At 47.2% G+C, this 18,420-nt stretch overlaps 1 protein-coding gene across 2 annotated transcripts; it reads left to right on the top strand.

Moving 5' to 3' along the window:
- Window positions 1-43: 43 nt before the first annotated feature.
- Window positions 44-15,114, top strand: ITFG2 (integrin alpha FG-GAP repeat containing 2). Of its 2 annotated transcripts, none has more exons than XM_069863095.1 (12): window positions 44-181; window positions 1,927-2,022; window positions 2,436-2,477; window positions 3,299-3,476; window positions 3,710-3,849; window positions 4,286-4,434; window positions 5,390-5,484; window positions 7,882-7,935; window positions 9,246-9,337; window positions 9,845-9,962; window positions 10,553-10,726; window positions 10,886-15,114. In XM_069863095.1, exons 1-12 carry the CDS (start codon window positions 86-88, stop codon window positions 11,032-11,034), a joined length of 1,383 nt encoding a protein of 460 aa, XP_069719196.1. In that variant the 5' UTR covers window positions 44-85; the 3' UTR covers window positions 11,035-15,114. The 2 variants fall into 2 exon arrangements, with proteins under 2 accessions (XP_069719196.1, XP_069719201.1); XM_069863100.1 differs by having other exon boundaries at window positions 47-94.
- Window positions 15,115-18,420: the final 3,306 nt, after the last annotated feature.

The following is an 18,420-nucleotide window of genomic DNA, read 5'->3' as shown; positions in this document are numbered from 1 at the left end:
CCCTTCCCGCCGCCCGGCCCCGCCCCGCGCGCCGTCACGTGGCCCCCGCCCCGCGCAGCCGCGTCCCGGCGGGGCGGAGGCCGCCATGCGGTCGGTGAGCTACGTGCAGCGCGTGGCGCTGGACTTCGGCGGCAGCCTCTTCCCGCACGCCGTCTGCCTCGGGGACGCCGACAACGACGCGGTCCGGAACGGGGCCGGGGGCGGGGCGGGCGCTGCGCGGCGGCGTAGGGTCACGGAAGGGGTTGGGTTGGAAAGGACTGCAAAGATCACCCGGTTCCCCGCCCCCCGGCGGGTCAGGCCGCCCAAGGCCCGTCCAGCCAGACCTTGAACGCCTCCCGGGGTGGGGCAGCCACAGCGTCCCTGGGCAACCTGTGTCAGTGCCGCGCAACCCTCAGGGTGAAGGATTTCCTCCTATTGTCTAATCTGAATCTTCCCCCTTCCAATTTAGAGTCCTTCCCCCTCGTCCTGTCACTGCGTGCCCTTGTAAAATGTCTCCGGCCTTCCTGTAGCCCCTGGAAGGTCGATATAAGGTCTTCTTGGAGCCTTCGCTTTTCCAGGCTGAACAACCCCAGCTCTCTCAGCCTGCCCTCGTAGCAGAGATGCTCCAGCCCTCTGGTAGTCTTTGTAGCCTCCTCTGGACCCGTTCCAGCGGTTCAGATCTTTCTTATGTTGGGGATTCTAGAACTGGACACAGGGCTCCAGGTGGGGTCTCACAAGAGAGGAGCAGAGGGGCAGAATCACCTCCTCTTTCCACCTCCTGTCAGAGGTGCAGGAGCTGTATGCGATGGCTCCCCCGAGGCGGCTTGCAAAGTGAATGTTTAAGTGATCCAAGGCTGCAGCTGGTCAATGCTTCCATCTCCATTCAGTGTGCGCAGCACCCTTGGCATGGCCCTGGATGCTGTACAGCTCATAGGGAGGTTAACTTTTCGTCCGTGAGAGAAATGGCTTCCTGTCAAAATTGTGAGGATGTAGAGGTGTGGGAAAGACCTTGCTGGGGCACATGGGATCGCAAACAGTGTGGAACCAAGTTTGAATGTTTCTTGACCTGTGTGATGGGTGTCTGTGTATTGGGAATGTTGCTGTCAGCCCCACAAATGGTTGTTTCTGATGGGTCTGATTTGTCTGCAACTAAGAAGGGGTTAACAGACAGGTATATTAAAACTGTCCTTTCTTTTCCTCAACAGTCAAATTTCATTACAGCCCTATCCTGCTCCCCTGAGAAATAGCATGGCTAGAAATTCAGTGGGTGACTAAAAAAATTTTCCCATAAGGGGTTGTGTTACATGGGTTAATGCCTGCAAGGTGTTCGGAAATGCACACAGTGTAGATGCACAGAGGCATATGGTGCAGAAGATGGCATAGTAGGAGTAGGCTTGTCAGCCAGAGTGGTTGGTGATTATTAGCAGTATTCTTTAAAGAAATAATCACCATTCTTAAAGACCTTTACTTGTTCATCAAAGATACTGAATGTCCAGTGTAAATCTATTGTAAGTGTTCTTGCAGCCTCTTTCTGGCTAATTACGTTTTCCACATTGCCATAGTCTTCCTCAGGTGATTCAAGAAAGTTAAAATCAATTTAGATTGAGCGATGGAAGGTGGATGATGATGATGACAGTGATAAGCAGAGCGGGATGTTAAAGGACTCAGTGACACAACTCTGAATCAACGGCTAGAGAAGCAGCGAGTAATGGGATGTTGTTCTGAGGCGCCTCTCTCCAGCTATTTTATCTGTGAGAGTAAAATTAGGGCTTTTATTTTTTTTTCTCAGACCTTCTCTATTGATTTCAGGCTGTTCTTTAACTCTCGTTTTGCTTTGCTGCTTCTCAGAGAATGATTTTTAGATATGAATTCTGTATTTATTGCTATATGGGGATACTATTACTGTAATAGTGGATTTCTTGTTACTAACCCAGTTCTCTTGTACAGCTGAATGAGCTAGTGGTGGGAGACACCAATGGGAAGCTCTATGTTTACAAGAATGATGACAGCAAACCCTGGGCTGTGCGATCTTGCCAAGGAATGGTTAGTTCTTGACAAAAATTTTAGATGGTTGGGCCTTTTAGTGTATGTGCAGCCAGCTGTCCTTGACCGCTGCCAGAGGGGAATGGGGGTGCGAACGGATTCTGATGCCTTTCATGTAGTGATGTGAGATGTTACTTTTACCCACAGCTAGCTCCACAGCAAGAAGTGATGAGCAAGGTACTGACCAAACACAGGAACTGGGCTTCTGTCCTACATTGACCCTGTTCCTATGCACTATCGATTTAGCCCCGGGGCTCTGGACAGTTGTGTGGCAAATTTGTTTCTGTCCCTCATTTTGTTCTTTTTGTCCTTGACTGTTCAAGAAATGATTTGAGAGAGGGTCGGGCAGAGACTTATCCCATAGTGCTGGTTTGGGTTGCCTTCTCGCATGTGTGGTCTCTTTTCTCTTGCAGCTCACGTGTGTTGGTGTGGGAGACGTATGCAATAAAGGAAAGGTGAGAGCAGCCAAACTCTTCTCATTTGTGTCTGTAGGGCATGTGGGAGGTGCTTAGGAGACTAGGGTCATGTCATATCCAGAGGAAGACAGATTGCAGGTGCTTTCTTTTGAGGATCTGCCCTTGCTCATAACATTTTAACACTATTGTTTTAAAGCTGTTCCTCTGTTTAATTATAACCTATATCTATCTGTGATCCCTGTGCAGGTTTTGGTGAGCAAGGAAGTCTCTCCTGTCTTTAGAAAGCACTTGATTTACATGTCCCCCTGTGTGAGTGCCACAAGGCTTTTGTGGTTTCAGGGTTGCTTCTTCTCCTCAGCAGCTTTTGCCTTGCTCTGTGCTGGGCCATGGCTGTTCTCCCACTTGGCTGTGGGTATTTAAGCTCATCTAAACAAGTCCGAGCCACAGAATGGTCTAGACTCTGAGGAAATTCTAATTTGCTAGTTAGAAGTCTAATATGACTCATTTTACTGAGTTGCTATTTCTGGAGATTAAACCAGGACCGCTGAATCCAAGAGTACCAGTTTGGGCACCCTGCCTAAAATACTGTTGCTATGGGATTCCAGTGGGGAGCAGAGCTGAAGTGAGCATGAAGAAAGCCATGCACCATTTAGGGATCACTTGCACACATCAGCTTGATATCCTAGTCTGTCAAGGGTGAACAAGATGTTTGGAACCTGCAGTACCAGAGTAGTTTGCATGCTGGCTAAAACTCTTCTTCTGTTCCTTCTGACACAGTCAGCAATTTTGGTGGATCTACCCTTGTATCTTCCCTTGCCCTGCTGTGAGACGGGTTCTGAAGTTTTTCTCTTCCCTCTTAGAATCTCGTGGTGGCAGTGAGTGCAGAAGGCTGGTTTCATCTCTTTGACCTGAGTCCTCCAGCTTCAAAACACCCAGATACTTCAGGCCACCATGAACTGGCAGCAGCAGAAGAGCAGAAGCCAGTGTTCAAGCAGCACATTCCTGCCAACACCAAGGTCATGCTGATCAGTGACATTGGTGAGCTAAGAAGCTGGTGTGGGAGTGCAGGGTGAGGGAGTTTGTGGGTGTGAGGTGTGGGGTGGGGAGAGAGAAAGAAAGTGTGTGGGACTGGTGCTCTAACAAACCATGACAGAATTGGGATCCTCAGGGATGCTGCCTGATGGAAACCAGCACAATGGTTTCTGAATGTTGGGGTACTTAGGGTTGTGAAAACCTGAGAGAGTCCATGTATCTCCTTGTATTCCCTGTAGATGGAGACGGGAAGTGTGAGTTGGTGGTGGGTTACACTGACAGGGTGGTACGTGCATTCCGCTGGGAGGACTTGTTGGAGAGTTCAGACCATGTCTCTGGGCAGCTGCTCTTGTTGAAGAAATGGCTGCTAGAAGGTCAGGTAAGGAAACAGGATGTTCAGAGCAGAACTTGTGATGCAGTCTTCAAGAGATGCTTCTCCCAAGGGACAAGCACAATATCTCAGTCCTCAGTTCATCAAAACATTGTCTTGTTGATGGCTTGAAAGGAGATTTGCCCAGTGCTTGTCCTGTACGTGTGGAGCAGCTGGTGGGCTTGTCTGGGAAACAACCAGTTCGTCTTACCCGGCTAGAGAGCATTAGTGGAAAACACCAGTATGTTCTTAAGTGGCTTTTGTTAGGGAAACATAACCTCTAACTTGGAAATTTTGCTTCTAGCTGAATTTGTACAGCTCCTGCTCATCTCTCTCAGAATATCTGCCATAGCCAAGTTTAGGTCTAGAGAACACAGGGAACCCTTCTGAGGTGTTCTGAAGTTTTGAGTTCAACTCTGTAAGTGTTTTTCCTCTGCCAGTATAGGTGGATAGCCTGTCTGTGAACCCGGGCCCCGATGGCTCCCCGCAGATGATGGTGTCTCAGCCAGGCTGCGGTTATGCCATCCTGCTGTGCACTTGGGACTCTGAGCAACAGGCCGCGACAGAGGGAAGAGACAACTCTGCCCCTAGCAGGTGAAGAGCATTACTGCATGGGATAAATGAGATTCCGCTGTAGACGTGTGTCACAAGGGGGCACAACCACATCACCTTTCTGAGGGAGAGATGCTGTCATTTGTATTTGCTTCAGTGGCCTCCTGTGCTGCTGGGAGTTCAAGCCCACCTGCATCCTGTCTTACATGAATGTTCTTCACGCATCTATCACAAAGATGAATGCTGCTGCTTTCTTTGTATCCCACTCTCTTCAACTTGGGTTGGGCAAGGAGAGTAACAAAACTAGCTCACTGAGGGGGCAGTACTGGAAGATAAGACAGAGAAATGAGTGACCTAGTTCTCCAGAGAAAGAGTAGTAGGCAATCTACTGAACTGTTTAATGGTGGGAAGGGTAGCAACTGAAAGACTGGGCCAAGTCTGAAGCCCAGGATGACATTTTGAGTTCATTCACTTATTTCTTCCAGATGAGGTAATTAGTGGTTTTCCTGATGAGACCTCTGGCAGTCAGTGCTATAAATCACAACCAGAGTGATTGGGATAAGCAGAGACGTTATTGTCCTTAGCACTGGAGGGGCCCGTGTAGGGAATTTGGGTGCTTCTGTGGTGGTCTGTGAGACTTTGAGGAAGACCCAGAAAAATGCAGCGGGAGGGGAGCTAGGTGAGTGTTCTTGATGTCTGAAGAGACCTTAGTGGAATAGCACCCTCCTAGCTAGCAAGCAGGCCCAGCTTTTTTCAATTTTCTCATGTATGAAATCATTCAGCTTTTGTTTTGTTTTTTTTTTAAACGTTAGCAAGTTCCTTCAGTACCTGGGGTAGCATGCATTATTTTCCTTAGTCTCTACCTTTAAAGGGTTAACTTGTGCACACACTATCAGTCTTTGGATTTGTAGGGCTTTGGAGTACACTGCTCTTGAGATTATTCTGGCTGGGTGTGGTTCGCTAACCTTTCCCTGATATCTATCTCTCTTTTTCTTAGCGAGGCCCCTATTAGAGATGTTATTCTGCACCAAACATCTGGACGGATTCACAACAAGAATGTTTCCACTCATCTAATTGGTAGCATTCGCCGAGGTGAGAGGGTAGGAGCTTGGGGTCTCTGGCCTAACAGTTGTCCCTGATAAATTTTCTGTACTTCAGTCCCTCATGAAATCAGGTTTCCTGTGGTTGAAGACTAACAGTAGGTGGCAGCTGCAAGAACAGAGGGAACTTGGCTTCTGTTAGCCAGCTCTCAAAGAAAGATAGCTGAATGTTTGCCCTTGAAGTTTTTATAGCCTTTGTCCTTCCCTAGGTAGCTCTTACTCTTCACCTAGCACAACAGTTTCTCTGCAGCCTTCACTGGCCTGCGTTAAGTCCTCCTGAATGGCTGCCATGCCTTACCCCTACAGATGTCCTTGATCTTTGCTTTTGCATGGCTGCAGCATATGGCCTCTTCGCATTCCCTACATGCATCTTTTCCTCATCTTTATTCTTGCTTTTGTGCTTTTCAGCATTTGGTTCCTGATACCTGGCAGCTATATCCTGCTCTTTCTTCACCTATGCAGTCACACCCCTTGCAGAGCTGCTTCCATATTCATTTATATCATTTTCCACTGTAATCTTCCAATGTATTCTGTCTGGCTGTTGTATCTAAACTCTCCCCAGCTGCTGGCTTCTCTCAGCTCTGATACAGTACTGCTGTGTCGGGGCATCTCTTACACGCTGCCACTGCCCTGAGCAACTCCTTTATGCTCTGACCTGAGCCTGGTGCACCTGCCGAACCCTGTTTTGGTATCTGTGGAGAATAAGGAGCTTTCACTCCCCTTTGGAGCATGTGGGCATAATACAAGAAGGCAGAAGATTCCCAATGTAGATCACTTTCTCTTGTCTGCAGCTGGCTAGAATCCAGCTGCATTTACTCTGTTCAAGTATTACCCCCTGCAGTGCTGTCTGAGAATGATTTAGGCTGTCCGGTGTAATTAGAGCTGGGGAGAAGAACAATCCACTGCAACCAGAGTACTCTTCCTCCCCAGTTCAAAAACTTGTTATGTTTTTGGCATCTCAGATGCTGCTGTAAGCAGCATGATCAAGAAAGTATTAAATCAATAATTTCACTGAATGCAAAGCCTTGCATCGAATGAAGTGTCTGTGACAAATGAAGGCAAGCAGAATAAGGAAAAAAGCCCACTGATGGTGGACCATCAGTAGGGAAACAGCTGAAGGGTGCCATGCTGACCAGTTTATAAGGGGGACACAGCACATTTGGATTAGAACCTGTTTGGATGAATGCCAGCTAGGAGGAATAGAGCACTCAACCATTTTACTTTCCTTTAAGGCTGATCTGTGGAAATAGGGCAGTCTGTGTCTTGGGGATCTCTCTGGGCAGTGGAGGTAGGCTTGCAGTATTATGCCATTCTGGGGAAACTGCCTGTTTGCTTCCAGCTCTCCTGGCTTGACTACTGACTGCTGGGTTTCCTGGGTTCCTGCAGACCTCAGGGATCCAGTGTCTCTCCTGCATTGTCACTGAAAGGATTAAATGCAGATGTGGTTGAATATGGCTCCAATCCTCCCCTGCCAAGTGTGATATCACTTCTAAAACCTGGCTGTGCGTGTCCTTTCTGACTGGTAGCTGACTAGAGAGTACGGAAGGGCTAAAGCAGCCCAGCAGTAAGAGGAGTCTCCTCTTAAGATTTAACATCACAATTGTCAGTGCTGCCCTGCACACAAGTGTGATAATATAGGCTTTGAGATGATCCTGCTTGCAGGAAGTTCATAGCTGTTTTGAGGATAGTTTAGGAAAGCCAGAGCATGTGTGTAGATGAGCATGAAGGCACATGTCTAATGTGTTCACAAAACAAGGGCTCTCTGGCATCTGAACAGTGTTGGCTGGGAGAGGATCACAGTTTCTGTGCAATTTTGCTGTAGCAAGACCAATAGAATTGATAGCACGATCTCCACAGACTCATTCAGGAGTTGCCATGGAAGTGCTTTTGTCTTAATGTGACTGACGCTTTCTCCTTCTGGTAGGACCTCTCTTTCTTCCCCTACACCTACCCAGAACAGATGAAGGCCATGTTCCTGTCCTTGAAAGAAACAGTGAGAGTTCTAATACTCTTGTTTGGCTTCAGCTGTTCTTCACTTTGTCCTTTGTGTATTCTGGAGCCTGGAGAGGATTTGATGCAGTCCACTCAAGGGCTTGCAAGTGTTCATGTGATAGAGACAGACTCCTAGGAGCAGCCAGCAAAGCCAGACGTTCCTATATCACTGCAAAGTAAAGGGCTTTTTTTGAGATTCCAGTGCCTTAGAAATAGAAAGCAGCATGAAGTACAATTGGTTGCAAGAATGTGCAGATATCTGCTGAGCAAAGTGTCAAGGCTGGGCAAAAAAAAGGAAGCAGGATAGATCAGCTTTTTTGGGTTCTTATTTTTCAGATGAGGAAGGGGACAATGCTCACAAAATGGCATCAACTGTAATTTTCTTCTGCACTTACAGGCTGCTCCAGTGAGAATAGTGGTTCAGGTCTCTTCGCCCTCTGTACACTGGATGGTAAGTCCTACTGCTGTTCTGGAAGAAAGACCTATAGGGCAGCCAAGGCCTGTCACTAATTCAAAGCAGGAAACCAGGGGATCGGTGATTTCAGTTTTGAAAGAAGGGGGAACTGGGCTTCAGAAACGCTTCCTGGGTCAGGCAAGAGAATTCAACTCAAAGACTCCTGCTGACATATTTTGTATGAAGGCAGGAAAGCTTAAGACAGGAGCCAAGGTAAGAGTTGTCACTGTGAGCTAGTCTCATATAAACCAGATGTGTGGTACCGTGCCCACGACTTGAGGATGTGATGAAGCAAAGTTGAGCCTCTATTTCTGTTCCATACTGAACTGGGTCTGATATTGCACAGGCTTGCTCTCTCCCGGAAACCTGTGTTTTCTGTCTGTTACTAAGAACTGCATTTCTCCTCAAGGAGAGTCTATTCATCTGTAAATTTCAAAGCGTTTGAAGTGGAAGGTTGAACTTGAATATTGGTTGAGAGGAGCTGGCCTTGTACAGGCCTGAAGCCAGCTGCATCTGCTGTGCCTCTGAGAAGCAATAGCACAGCTGAATGGAGGGTTCTGTCAAAAAAACCCAGCAATGTGGTAACAAGATGCTGTGTGTCTCTCTTCCCAGATAGGCAGCCTGGCCTGTTTGGGCAAGTGTCCACCTGCCTGGGAATTTCTGTTTATTCTGTGGGCTTGAACTCTGAAACTTCTGCATCTGGCAAGGCTTCTTCCGTCATGAATGAGCCTTACCAAGGCTGGAGGGCACTGTGAGGGTAGATTCTTGTTTATGTTCTGCTCCCTCACAGCCACTCTTCCACCCCTCAGTACTATCACAGTATCTCTGGATGATAGAGATACGGTATGTAAGTGGTTTTGTATGCATGGTTTTGGCAGCCAAGAGGCTATGCCCATGCTATTAGCTACACAGATCTCAGCTCACAGTTGTCAGCATGCTGTCCTGATCTGTGGGAGATGGTGAGAAGATTCTAGTTCACTCACTGTCTTGTGTGAGATCTGTTGATGAACTGTACTTTGGGATCCTGTTGTGGGCAGTTTTCTTCCTGTTTTAGAGCCCAATCCAATTAACAGGGCTACTGCCATTCCTCTCTGTTTCCTGTTACTGATGACAAGATAATGGACTAACTACTGTTCTTCCCAGAACTGAGACTCTGTTAGTTATTATCAACCCCAGCCTGTACCATGGGCCCAGCCCCCTGCCTGCAGACCCGAAGTGTTGAAGCAGTGTGCGTGGTCCAGTGCTAGCAAACATCTAGCAAGCCTTTTTAATCTTTTCAAGACAATCTTTTTTTTTTTTTCCTTCAGGAACACTGAAACTCATGGAGGGGGCAGACAAGCTGCTCTGGTCTGTTCAGGTTGATCACCAGCTGTTTGCTCTGGAAAAGCTGGATATTACTGTGAGTGTCTATAAATAGGACTGGGAGGAATGAAGGCAGAAACTCAACATGGCTTTGTGTGTAAGAATTTATGAAGGGTAGAGGGCTGGGATTAAGTCAGGCTGACACACTGACTGTCCCGGTGCATTCTGCACTCATGTCAGTCTGTCTGCCTGCAAGAGGTTGAGCTTTGGTCTGCCTGTTTGACCTAGCGAGCCCAGCATCCTGCTGAAAATTTTCATCCTCCAGCTGCTCTTTTATTTTATTGCAAGGTTGAATGGGTTTGCACCCTGCTAATACCCTGATTATCTACAAGTCCTTAATATACACAAGGATTACGATAGAGAAGAGACAGATGGTCTCCAAATGCAGAAAGACTGGACAAGTGCAAAATGCTGGACAAGACATCCAAAAGTGACATCTTGTTCAGATGTTAGCGTACTGTCTCTGAACAAGCAGGAGAGATTCTTGACTGCCTCTGGGAATAGTTGATGCCCATGCTAATATGCAATCTTCTGGTTCCTGCAGGGCAATGGGCACGAGGAGGTGATTGCCTGTGCATGGGATGGTCAGACATACATCATCGACCACAACCGGACTGTTGCCAGATTTCAAGCAGATGAAAATGTCAGTGCGTTCTGTGCAGGTAAGGTGCCTGACTGCAAAACCAGCCCTTAAAGCATTTCTTCCTTGAAGCTGCTACTCTCCTTTGAGAGTCCTGGAATTCTTTGTCCATCTGCAGTGGGAAATAATTTCCCTGTGTGCGTACTGCAGAAGGCCCAGCTATCTTCTCTCTGGTGGCACCTGGGAATAGTAGGGGTGAGAGAAGGTGATGCTGAGGTTTGTCTGTTTGGGGTTTTTTTGCTGTCCTTTTTGGGAGTGCTACAATAATCTCTTGTCTTCCTGAACTGCTTTTTTTAATTTGTAGACTTCTAAATTGTTCTTAAGTGGAGATAAGAAGCCCCATAGGACAAGCCTGAGCCGTGGATTTTGCTCAGCCTCCTCTCTTAGGCTTGCAGGAAGCAGCTTGCAAATCCCGAAGCTCCATGCATTAATAACAATTTAGAGACACTTTCTTGGATTGTCTCAAAAGGACTTCATATACCTAAGTCCATGTCTGTGCCCCTCACCTGAACTGCTCACTGCTTTCTGCTAACAGCTCTGGTACCTCATCATAAGAAGTTACCTCTGGTTCCTCTGTCCTTTTGGAAGTAGTCAGACTTTTGCTTTCTGCAGGCCTCTATGCATGCAAAGGAGGAAGCAACAGCCCCTGCCTGGTTTACGTCAGCTTCAATCAAAAGATCTACATCTACTGGGATGTGCAGCTGGAGAGAATGGAGTCCACCAACCTGCTCAAAATTTTGGATCGTGACCCAGAGTTTGGAAGTCTCCTGCAGCAGCTGGGTGTGGGTGAGTGCAAGGGTGAGGGATGTACAGGAAAAAAAGATAGGAAGGGCTGCTGGCGGGTGACTTGCTGGGAACTAGAGTTCCAGGTACTTCTTGAGGAGAAAAAGCTTTCGTACTGCCTGTTGATAACTCCTAATTACAGTCTTCCTCCCTTTTTTGTAGAAAGAGATGATGTTTCTGCTGTCAAAGATCTGATTCACAAAACACTATATTTTCCTGAGAAATGGCAGCAGAGCAGCCTCTCGCAGTGTCAGGACCCTGCTGGAACAGACTCCTCTGCCCATCACTCTGTCATCCAGGATACCTTGTAACAAGTCACACAGAGGCAGATAACTTTAATATCAGCACATGCCTGACTGAATCAGGCATCTAATGAAGATGAAACCATTTTTTTCCCATCTCTGTCAAAACTTCCAAACAGGAAAGGTTGTACAGGCTCAGTGCTGCGGAGGGAAGTGCTTGGCTGTAGACTTGAGTGAAGGTAGTGAGTTATTTGCTTTTAGCTGAGGAAGCTACCAGAACAGCAAGAGGGCAGGGTGATACTCCTTGGCCTTCCATTGTCAGTTTCCATGTTTTCTGCTAAGCTAAAGTGCTTTATGCATGACTCTGGAAAAGTACTGAGGCCATAGACAGAGAGAACAGCTGACCTACATCTCTGTTTTGGCCTATTCTTAAAGCTGCTCTAATGATTACATCTGAGTTCTTAGCAGGATCACAGTGCAGGAACTGCAGATGGAGGAACCAAGTTAGGGAGCAGGCAAGGGCCTTTTCCTCTGTTTAGGTGTGCTTTTAAAGTAGACCCAGGCATTGGTTGACTTTGGTCTGCTGCTGCTTTTCTACCAAGCAGTTTTTCACAAACCACCACCTATTCTGAGGAGCTGGAGATGTGTGTGAGAAGAAGCACGCCTTGCACTAATAAGGTTTCAAGAGGTAATAGCTCCAGTGAACCCCAGCTGTACTTGAGAGGCATTGCTTGTCTCCATCTTCTCGGACAGGGTGATCCCAGAGGTTGCTGTGACACAGCAAAGCAGCTGTGAACTGGTCATAAGAGGATTCTGTCTTAATGGTGGATCTGTGGTGGTGTGAGAGCACGGCCATTCCACAATAAGTGGTGGAAATACTATGCTTCCCTTCTACCACGCAGAGTGCTGTGCTATTTTTAGTCCTGAACAACTGAAAGAAGTGCACTGGAGGTGATGTTCTACTTGCCAGTATACGGGGAGTCTGAAAAAGGCCATCGCTCATATGCAAGGCCCAAGCAGGAACCTTTCCACATACTGCTGGTTTTACTCCGTTTCAGCTTGCCCCTTGCCCAATTCAGCTTATTAGAATAGGAGCAGTGAGCTCACCTGATGTTTTCCATCTTATTTTCTGTCGTTTGTGTGATGTTTTATTGGACATAATGCATGGAGCTGTCCCTTCACCTTTACAGCAGCCTGAATCAGAGCAAATATAATTCAGTGATCTCTCTTTACCACATGGCAACATTTGAAGATCCTGCAGGCTGTTGAAAACCTGCTGTCCTATACTCTGCAAAACATCCATGGGCAGCTCAAACTGGGAGAAAGTACTTTCTACAGAGGAAAGGACTGTCTTGCCCTTCAGTCCAAAGCACTGTTGTTGAAGTAGTTGGGGAGAAGCAGGTGTCCCTGCAGCTGGGATGAACAGTTTGGTTTCACTGTATTTGGAGATGCTTTCCATCTAGCCTTGTTGCTATTTGATTTTAATCTCTAGAATTAGTGGAACTGACATAAAGAGGGACCACAGAAGAGCAGGACTCTGCAGAGCAGTTCCTGGAAGTATACAACAGATACAATGCTGTAGCCATGTCCTGCTTCTTTGCACCTGTTGTTCTTCCATCCTGAGCACAGACTGCTGTTTTCCCCTCTACTTAAGATTGTGTATTTTCTTGTCCTGCTTTCCCTGTTCCCCCCAAATTCTGTGACTTCTGTCTCCCCAGCTGGGCGCAGAAATAGGATGGTTACAAGCATCAGAAAATAGTAATACCCGAGTTTTCAGTTGTGGCTTGCACAGCCTGGCATGTGTGCAGCTGTTGTGCTGCGTGTGCTTTGACAAGCAGATGGAGCCCGGCCACAGCTTGTGCCAGCAATGGCTCCACCCAGCACTCTCTGGCTTTGGTGGGGCAGGTGTTCTCCACAGATGTACTTTCTGGACCTGCTGCTGGAACCCCCAGAGGTTCCTGCAGCACTTGCATAGAGCATTTTGTTTGCCTGAGACTTAGGCCAGGGTGAGCTAATCTAGTTACTGGGGTCTTTGTCACAGAATCCAGAAAAATCACTGACTTTTGAGGATGGAACCACAACCGATAATGATTTATTTCAAGTCAGGGTGTCTGTACAGTTCCAAGGTAGGTATGTTGCAGGAGTTGACTACAACTCAGCTGCAAGCTAGTAAGAATGGCTGAGTGAGGACAACGCTACTGCAAGGGTAACCAGAATCCTTTAGCATTTTATCGAGGGTAAGAGGATCCTACAGCACATACGCTCAATTGGTGGAGTAAGGACATTCAGCCTCAAGGGGGAGACCGTGCTAGGCATCCCTACCAGTGGGAGGACCTCTAGTTGCAGTCCTGCTGCTCCAGGACTCAAAATGGCCTCTGGTGGGGCTCCATTTATACCTAATATTGGGGCTCATGGTCATGGTGGCACACATTGGCTGGACTGGTCTCCAGGACTTCTCCCCGGTGCTGCCTGTAACAGACAAAGATCCCTGCACCATGCCTCAGGCCTACTCCCTCCCAGGGCTTAAAGGCTAGGGCAGTGCTGCTGTATTATAATTCCTTCTTGAAGCTTAACAGGCAAACAGAATGTCTGTTCTCATAGCAGGGAGCATCTCAATGCTGTCTGTTCATGCCAAAAATAAACCTTTATTAGCAACGTAAGCAGGCATACAAATGGTTGGACAATTAAAACTGCTTTACACAAAACAAACCCTGCTGTACAAATCAGAGTTTCAAGGAAGGAAGGTCAGATTGATCCACTGTTGGGCTGTTAATTGTTGAGAAGAAACATGAAAAAGTTAATTGGTGAGAGGAGACAACTTCCTAAGAACCATCTTTAAAAGAAAATGGGTAAAAAGAAGACAAATGTAAGACAGGAAAGGGCAGCCTGTGCAAACCAGCTTTTGTTCTTTTCCTGAGGATAACATTAGCGTAACCCTAACCCTTAATCCCTAACTCCTAAACCCTTACTCCTGACCCTAAACCTAAACCCTAACATCTAAGCCCTACCTTGTATGCTGCCTTGTATGCTGTGCAGGGCCAGGCATGCTGCATTGTGGGAAGCAGAGGTGACAAGATAATGAGCTTTCCCCAAAACTCTTCAGCTCTTAGAACCATTTGAGAGGAAAATTCCTGATGTTTGAGGGTTTCCCTGGAGGTTTATATTGCTTACAGCACATAGTGACTTGTAGATGCATTTTAGTCCTGTGTTGCGTGTGCACAAAGGAAAATAAAAACTAGCTCCAGAAGAATTAATTTGAATTGTGTGGCAAGTTTTTGGTAGCATGCTGGGGAGGTTTTGGTGAGAAGCTGCTAGAAGCTTCCTCCATGTCTGATAGAGCCAATGCCAGCCAGCTCCAAGATGGACCTGCAGCCAACCAAGGCCAATCAGTGATGGTGGTAGTGCCTCAAGGATAACATAGTTAAGAAAGGGGGAAACTGTGCAACAGGAATTGCAGCTGGAGGAAGGAGTGAGAATATGTGAGAGAAACAACTCTGCAGATGCCAAGGGCAGTGAAGAAGGAAGGGGAGGAGGTAGTCCAGGTGCCAGAGCAGAGATTCCCCTGCAGATCATAGAGGTCCATGGTGGAGCAGCTATCCACCTGTGGAGCCTGTGGTGGACCTCACACAAGAGCTGTTGGATGCCCAAAGGAGGCTGAGACCCTCATGGGAATCCTGCACTGGAGCAGGCTCCTGGCAGGACCTGTGGCCCCATGGAGAGCAGTTTGCTGGTAGGATTTGTGACCCTGCAGGAAGACCAGTGCTGGAACAAGTGTTCCTGAAGGACTGCACGCCGTCGAAAGGACCAATGTTGCAGTATTTTGTGAAGAACTGCAGCCCATGGAAAGGTGCCACATCAAAGAAATTCATGGAGAACTGTCTCCTGTGGCAGGGATCCCACGCTGGGGTAGGGAAAGAGCGTGAGGAATCCTCCTGAGGAAGAAGCAGTAGAAACAACATGTAATGAACCGACTACAACACCCACTCCTCGACCCCTGAGCAGCTTGGGAGGAGGAGGTAGAGAAATCTGGAGTTGAAGTTGAGCCTGGAAAGAAAGAAGGGGGGAGGGAAGGTGGTTTAAGATATATTTTTATTTTCTCATTACTCTACTCTGATTTGATTGCCAATAAATTAAATTACTTTCCCCAAATTGAGTCTGTTTTGCCCATGACAGTAACTGGTGAGTGGTTTCTGTCCTTACTGCAACCCATAAGCTTGTTGTATTTTTTCTCCCCTATCCAGCTGAGGAGGGCAGTGGCTTTGGTGGGCAGCGGGTGTCCAGCCAGGGTCAACCCACCAGACGGAACTTCTTTATTGTTCTTTGGTGAAAAGAGGACTTGATTCTTTCATGCCCTGAACTCCAAAGTGACAATTAATTGACTGGGTACCGTTAATGTTTCCTGAAGTCAGTGCTTTAGGCTACTTCGACTGACAACAGTTTTCTGTGAAGTACAAATCTGCTGGGAGAAGCAGCCATGTAGGCTCTGTCTCTGGACTGATGGAGTTACACTATTGTTCCATAGTAACTCATTGCCTGTTTGTCCTTGCCAGCCAACAAAAGCCACTGATTTGGAACTAGATGTTCTTCCCATGCACCAGAAAATGTTTTGCTGCATCCTACTCGGTAGTAGACTGGCATTACCACTGATGCCGGGAAACTTTTCCACAGGGCAGGATTTGCAAGACGTATTTGTATGTCTCAGTGCCAACACACAGCAAGTGAGGAGTCCAACAGCATTCTTGGACATGAAGGCATTTGCAGATTCATGACTTTGGTTGTGACACTCAATTTACTGGCAAGAAAATAAAGAGAAGAGATTGGTTTATTTTCCTGAGACATAATAAACCTACTGGCCACCCCGGTCTCATTTTTATGATCTCTGCTGAATGCAAATCCTGTAACTCTTTGGATACATCCTGGCATTTGCCAGTAGAGTCTCTTGAAAGGAGGACTGACTGCAAACATATGTAGGTGGTTCAGTGGTCTTCAGTTCTATAACTCACCTGCTAGTAGCAAAAGAAGGAGCAGGCTTTTGGGAATATGGATGGCTGGAGCTCCTGTTCCGTTCAAAACCAAGTGACCCCAAGCTCAGGGAAATGGTCCTTAATTGTGGCTTTGCCAGAGTGCGTGTTCTCAAGATGGGTTTCTCTCTTGCACACATGTCTTGGAAGGGGCCTCAGAAGTCCATTTTCTCATCCCCAGGCAGGTTCAGCCTTATATCTCTCACACCTGCCATGTCAAGCTTCTCAGTTGAAAAGACTTACTGTGACAGACACTTCCCTGCAGACTGTTTCACAACTGCTGTGTCCGCTCTACTGGAAAGTAGCCCTAGTAGGCGATGACCACCAAGGTGGTTCAGAGAGATTATCCCTAAAAGAACAACATTCCATTGTCTGTATGAGGATGGGCCAGTATTGGACACATGCAGGGTATACCTATGTCCTGCTCTGAGGTGGTAGTTTGTACTTGATTGCTACTTCCTATATGAAAGTATTAGCATTTTTTGATCTCCAATGGAAAAGAACTTTAGAAAGCTCCTTGCTTCCCCTTGTGCCCCAAAAGGAATAGAGATGACTGGAACTGGAGGTAGGGAAATGTATCTCTATAATAGGTTTTCCAAATGAAACTACAATTAAGACAGTCTTCAACCTTGCCAAACCACTTAAAAATTACTTACTAGACTGTAGGAAGGCTTTTAAACATTACCACATTGGTAGATGGAGTTGAGCTTGCTTCTTTGAGATGTTTTAAGTCCTTTTTTATAATCACATCTTTTAAAACCAAGATTTCTGTCTTTCACAATGGAAGCTGGGATGCCCATGTAATGACACAAAAATTCTGGTCTCCAGAGAAAACACCACTTTGGGCAACAATTCGGAATCCATGCATTAAGGTCAGTTAATAACATGTCATTTAATGCCAGTGAAATTTGGGAGATGGAAATGCACCAGGAATTCTGTTTGGTGATGAGGAAACCAGGTACTGACACTGCAGGACTGAACTGTGATTTAGGGAGTTGAAGTGAGATGTCAGCCATGGGGAGTTTCCAGGATAATTGTGGCAACTGCCTCTTCAACGTCTGGGCAGAAAAGACATTCACTGTGTGGACCTGCATGTCCACACTGATTTGGACAGGAGGAAGGTGAAAAGCACGTTTTCTGCTTTGGAGCTTATTTCACAGCTGAAAAGAAGAGCTCTCACAGGCTAATTTAGCATTTGCTTCGCAATGTCCTCTCTGTGACCAACAAGTGACATAGTCTACATTTATATATTCAATTATTAAGAACAAAGAGGAAAGGCTGGCAAGATGGTGCCACAATGTGAGAGGGTATTAGCAGCCAGGGTGCAGGGCAGTGTTCAAAGGACTAGCTAAAAAGGCCAAAATTAGAATCATAAAATCACAGAATGGTTTGGACTGGAAGGGACCCTAAAGATCATCCAGTTCCAGCCCCCCTGCCATTCACAGGGACACCTCCCACTGGATCAGGTTGCTCAAAGCCTCATCCAACTTGCTCTTGAACACCTCCAGGGGTGGGGCATCCATGACTTCTCTGGGTAGCCTACTCCAGTGCCTCACCACCCTCACAGGAAAAAAATTCTTCCTAATATCTAATCTAAATCTCCCTTCTTTCAGCTTGAAACTGTTCCCCCTCATCCTATCCCTACTCTTCCTGATAAGGAGCCCCTCCCCAGCTTTCCCGTACCTCCTTTTAAGTACTGGAAGGCTGCTATAAAGTCTCCCCAGAGCCTTCTCCCAGCTGAACAAGCCCAACTCTCTCAGCCTGTCCTCATATGGGAGGTGCTCCAGCCCTCTGATCATCCTCGTGGCCTCCTCTGGACTCGCTCTAACAGTTCCATGTCCTTCCTGTGCTGAGAACTCTGGAATTGAACACAATACTCCAGGTGAGGTCTCATGAGAGCAGAGTAGAGAGGCAGAATCACCTCCTCAACCTGCTGGTCACACTTCTTTGGTTGCAGCCCAGGATACTGTTGGTTTTCTGGGCTGCAAGCACACACTACTGGCTCATGTTGAACTTCTCACTCACCAGCACCCCCAAATCCTTCTCTCCAGGGCTGCTTTTAGTCCATCCTCTGCCCAGACTGTAATTGTTCTTGGGATTGCCCCGACCCAGACACAGAACCTTGCACTTGGCCTTGCTGAACTTCATGAGGTTTGCACAGGCCCGCCTCTCAAGCCTGTCAAAGTCCCTCTGGATGTCACCCTTTCCCTCCAGTGTGTTGACAGTGCTCCACACCTTGGTGTCATTGGCAAACTTGCTGAGGGTGCACTCAGTCCCACTATCCATGTCTATGACAAAGCTGTCAAGCAACACTGGTCCCAATACCACCCCCCAAGGAATGCCACTCGTCACCAGTCTCCACTTGGACATTGAGCCATTGACTACAACTATTTGAGTGTGACCATCCAGCCAATTCCTTATCCACCAGGTGGTC

The sequence above is a fragment of the Phaenicophaeus curvirostris genome, chromosome 1 (assembly GCF_032191515.1).
Source record: "Phaenicophaeus curvirostris isolate KB17595 chromosome 1, BPBGC_Pcur_1.0, whole genome shotgun sequence".
Lineage (NCBI taxonomy): Eukaryota > Metazoa > Chordata > Aves > Cuculiformes > Cuculidae > Phaenicophaeus > Phaenicophaeus curvirostris.
Note: the sequence above shows the minus strand (reverse complement) of the source record. Positions and strands in the feature narration are given on the sequence as shown.

Excerpts from the sequence above, each read along its gene's own strand:
- ITFG2 (XM_069863095.1), top strand. The coding sequence starts at position 86 with ATGCGGTCGGTGAGCTACGTGCAGCGCGTGGCGCTGGACTTCGGCGGC. Across the intron at positions 2,478-3,298 it reads ACGTATGCAATAAAGGAAAG|AATCTCGTGGTGGCAGTGAG; the intron begins GTGAGAGCAGCC and ends CTTCCCTCTTAG. Across the intron at positions 10,727-10,885 it reads CCTGCAGCAGCTGGGTGTGG|AAAGAGATGATGTTTCTGCT; the intron begins GTGAGTGCAAGG and ends CCTTTTTTGTAG.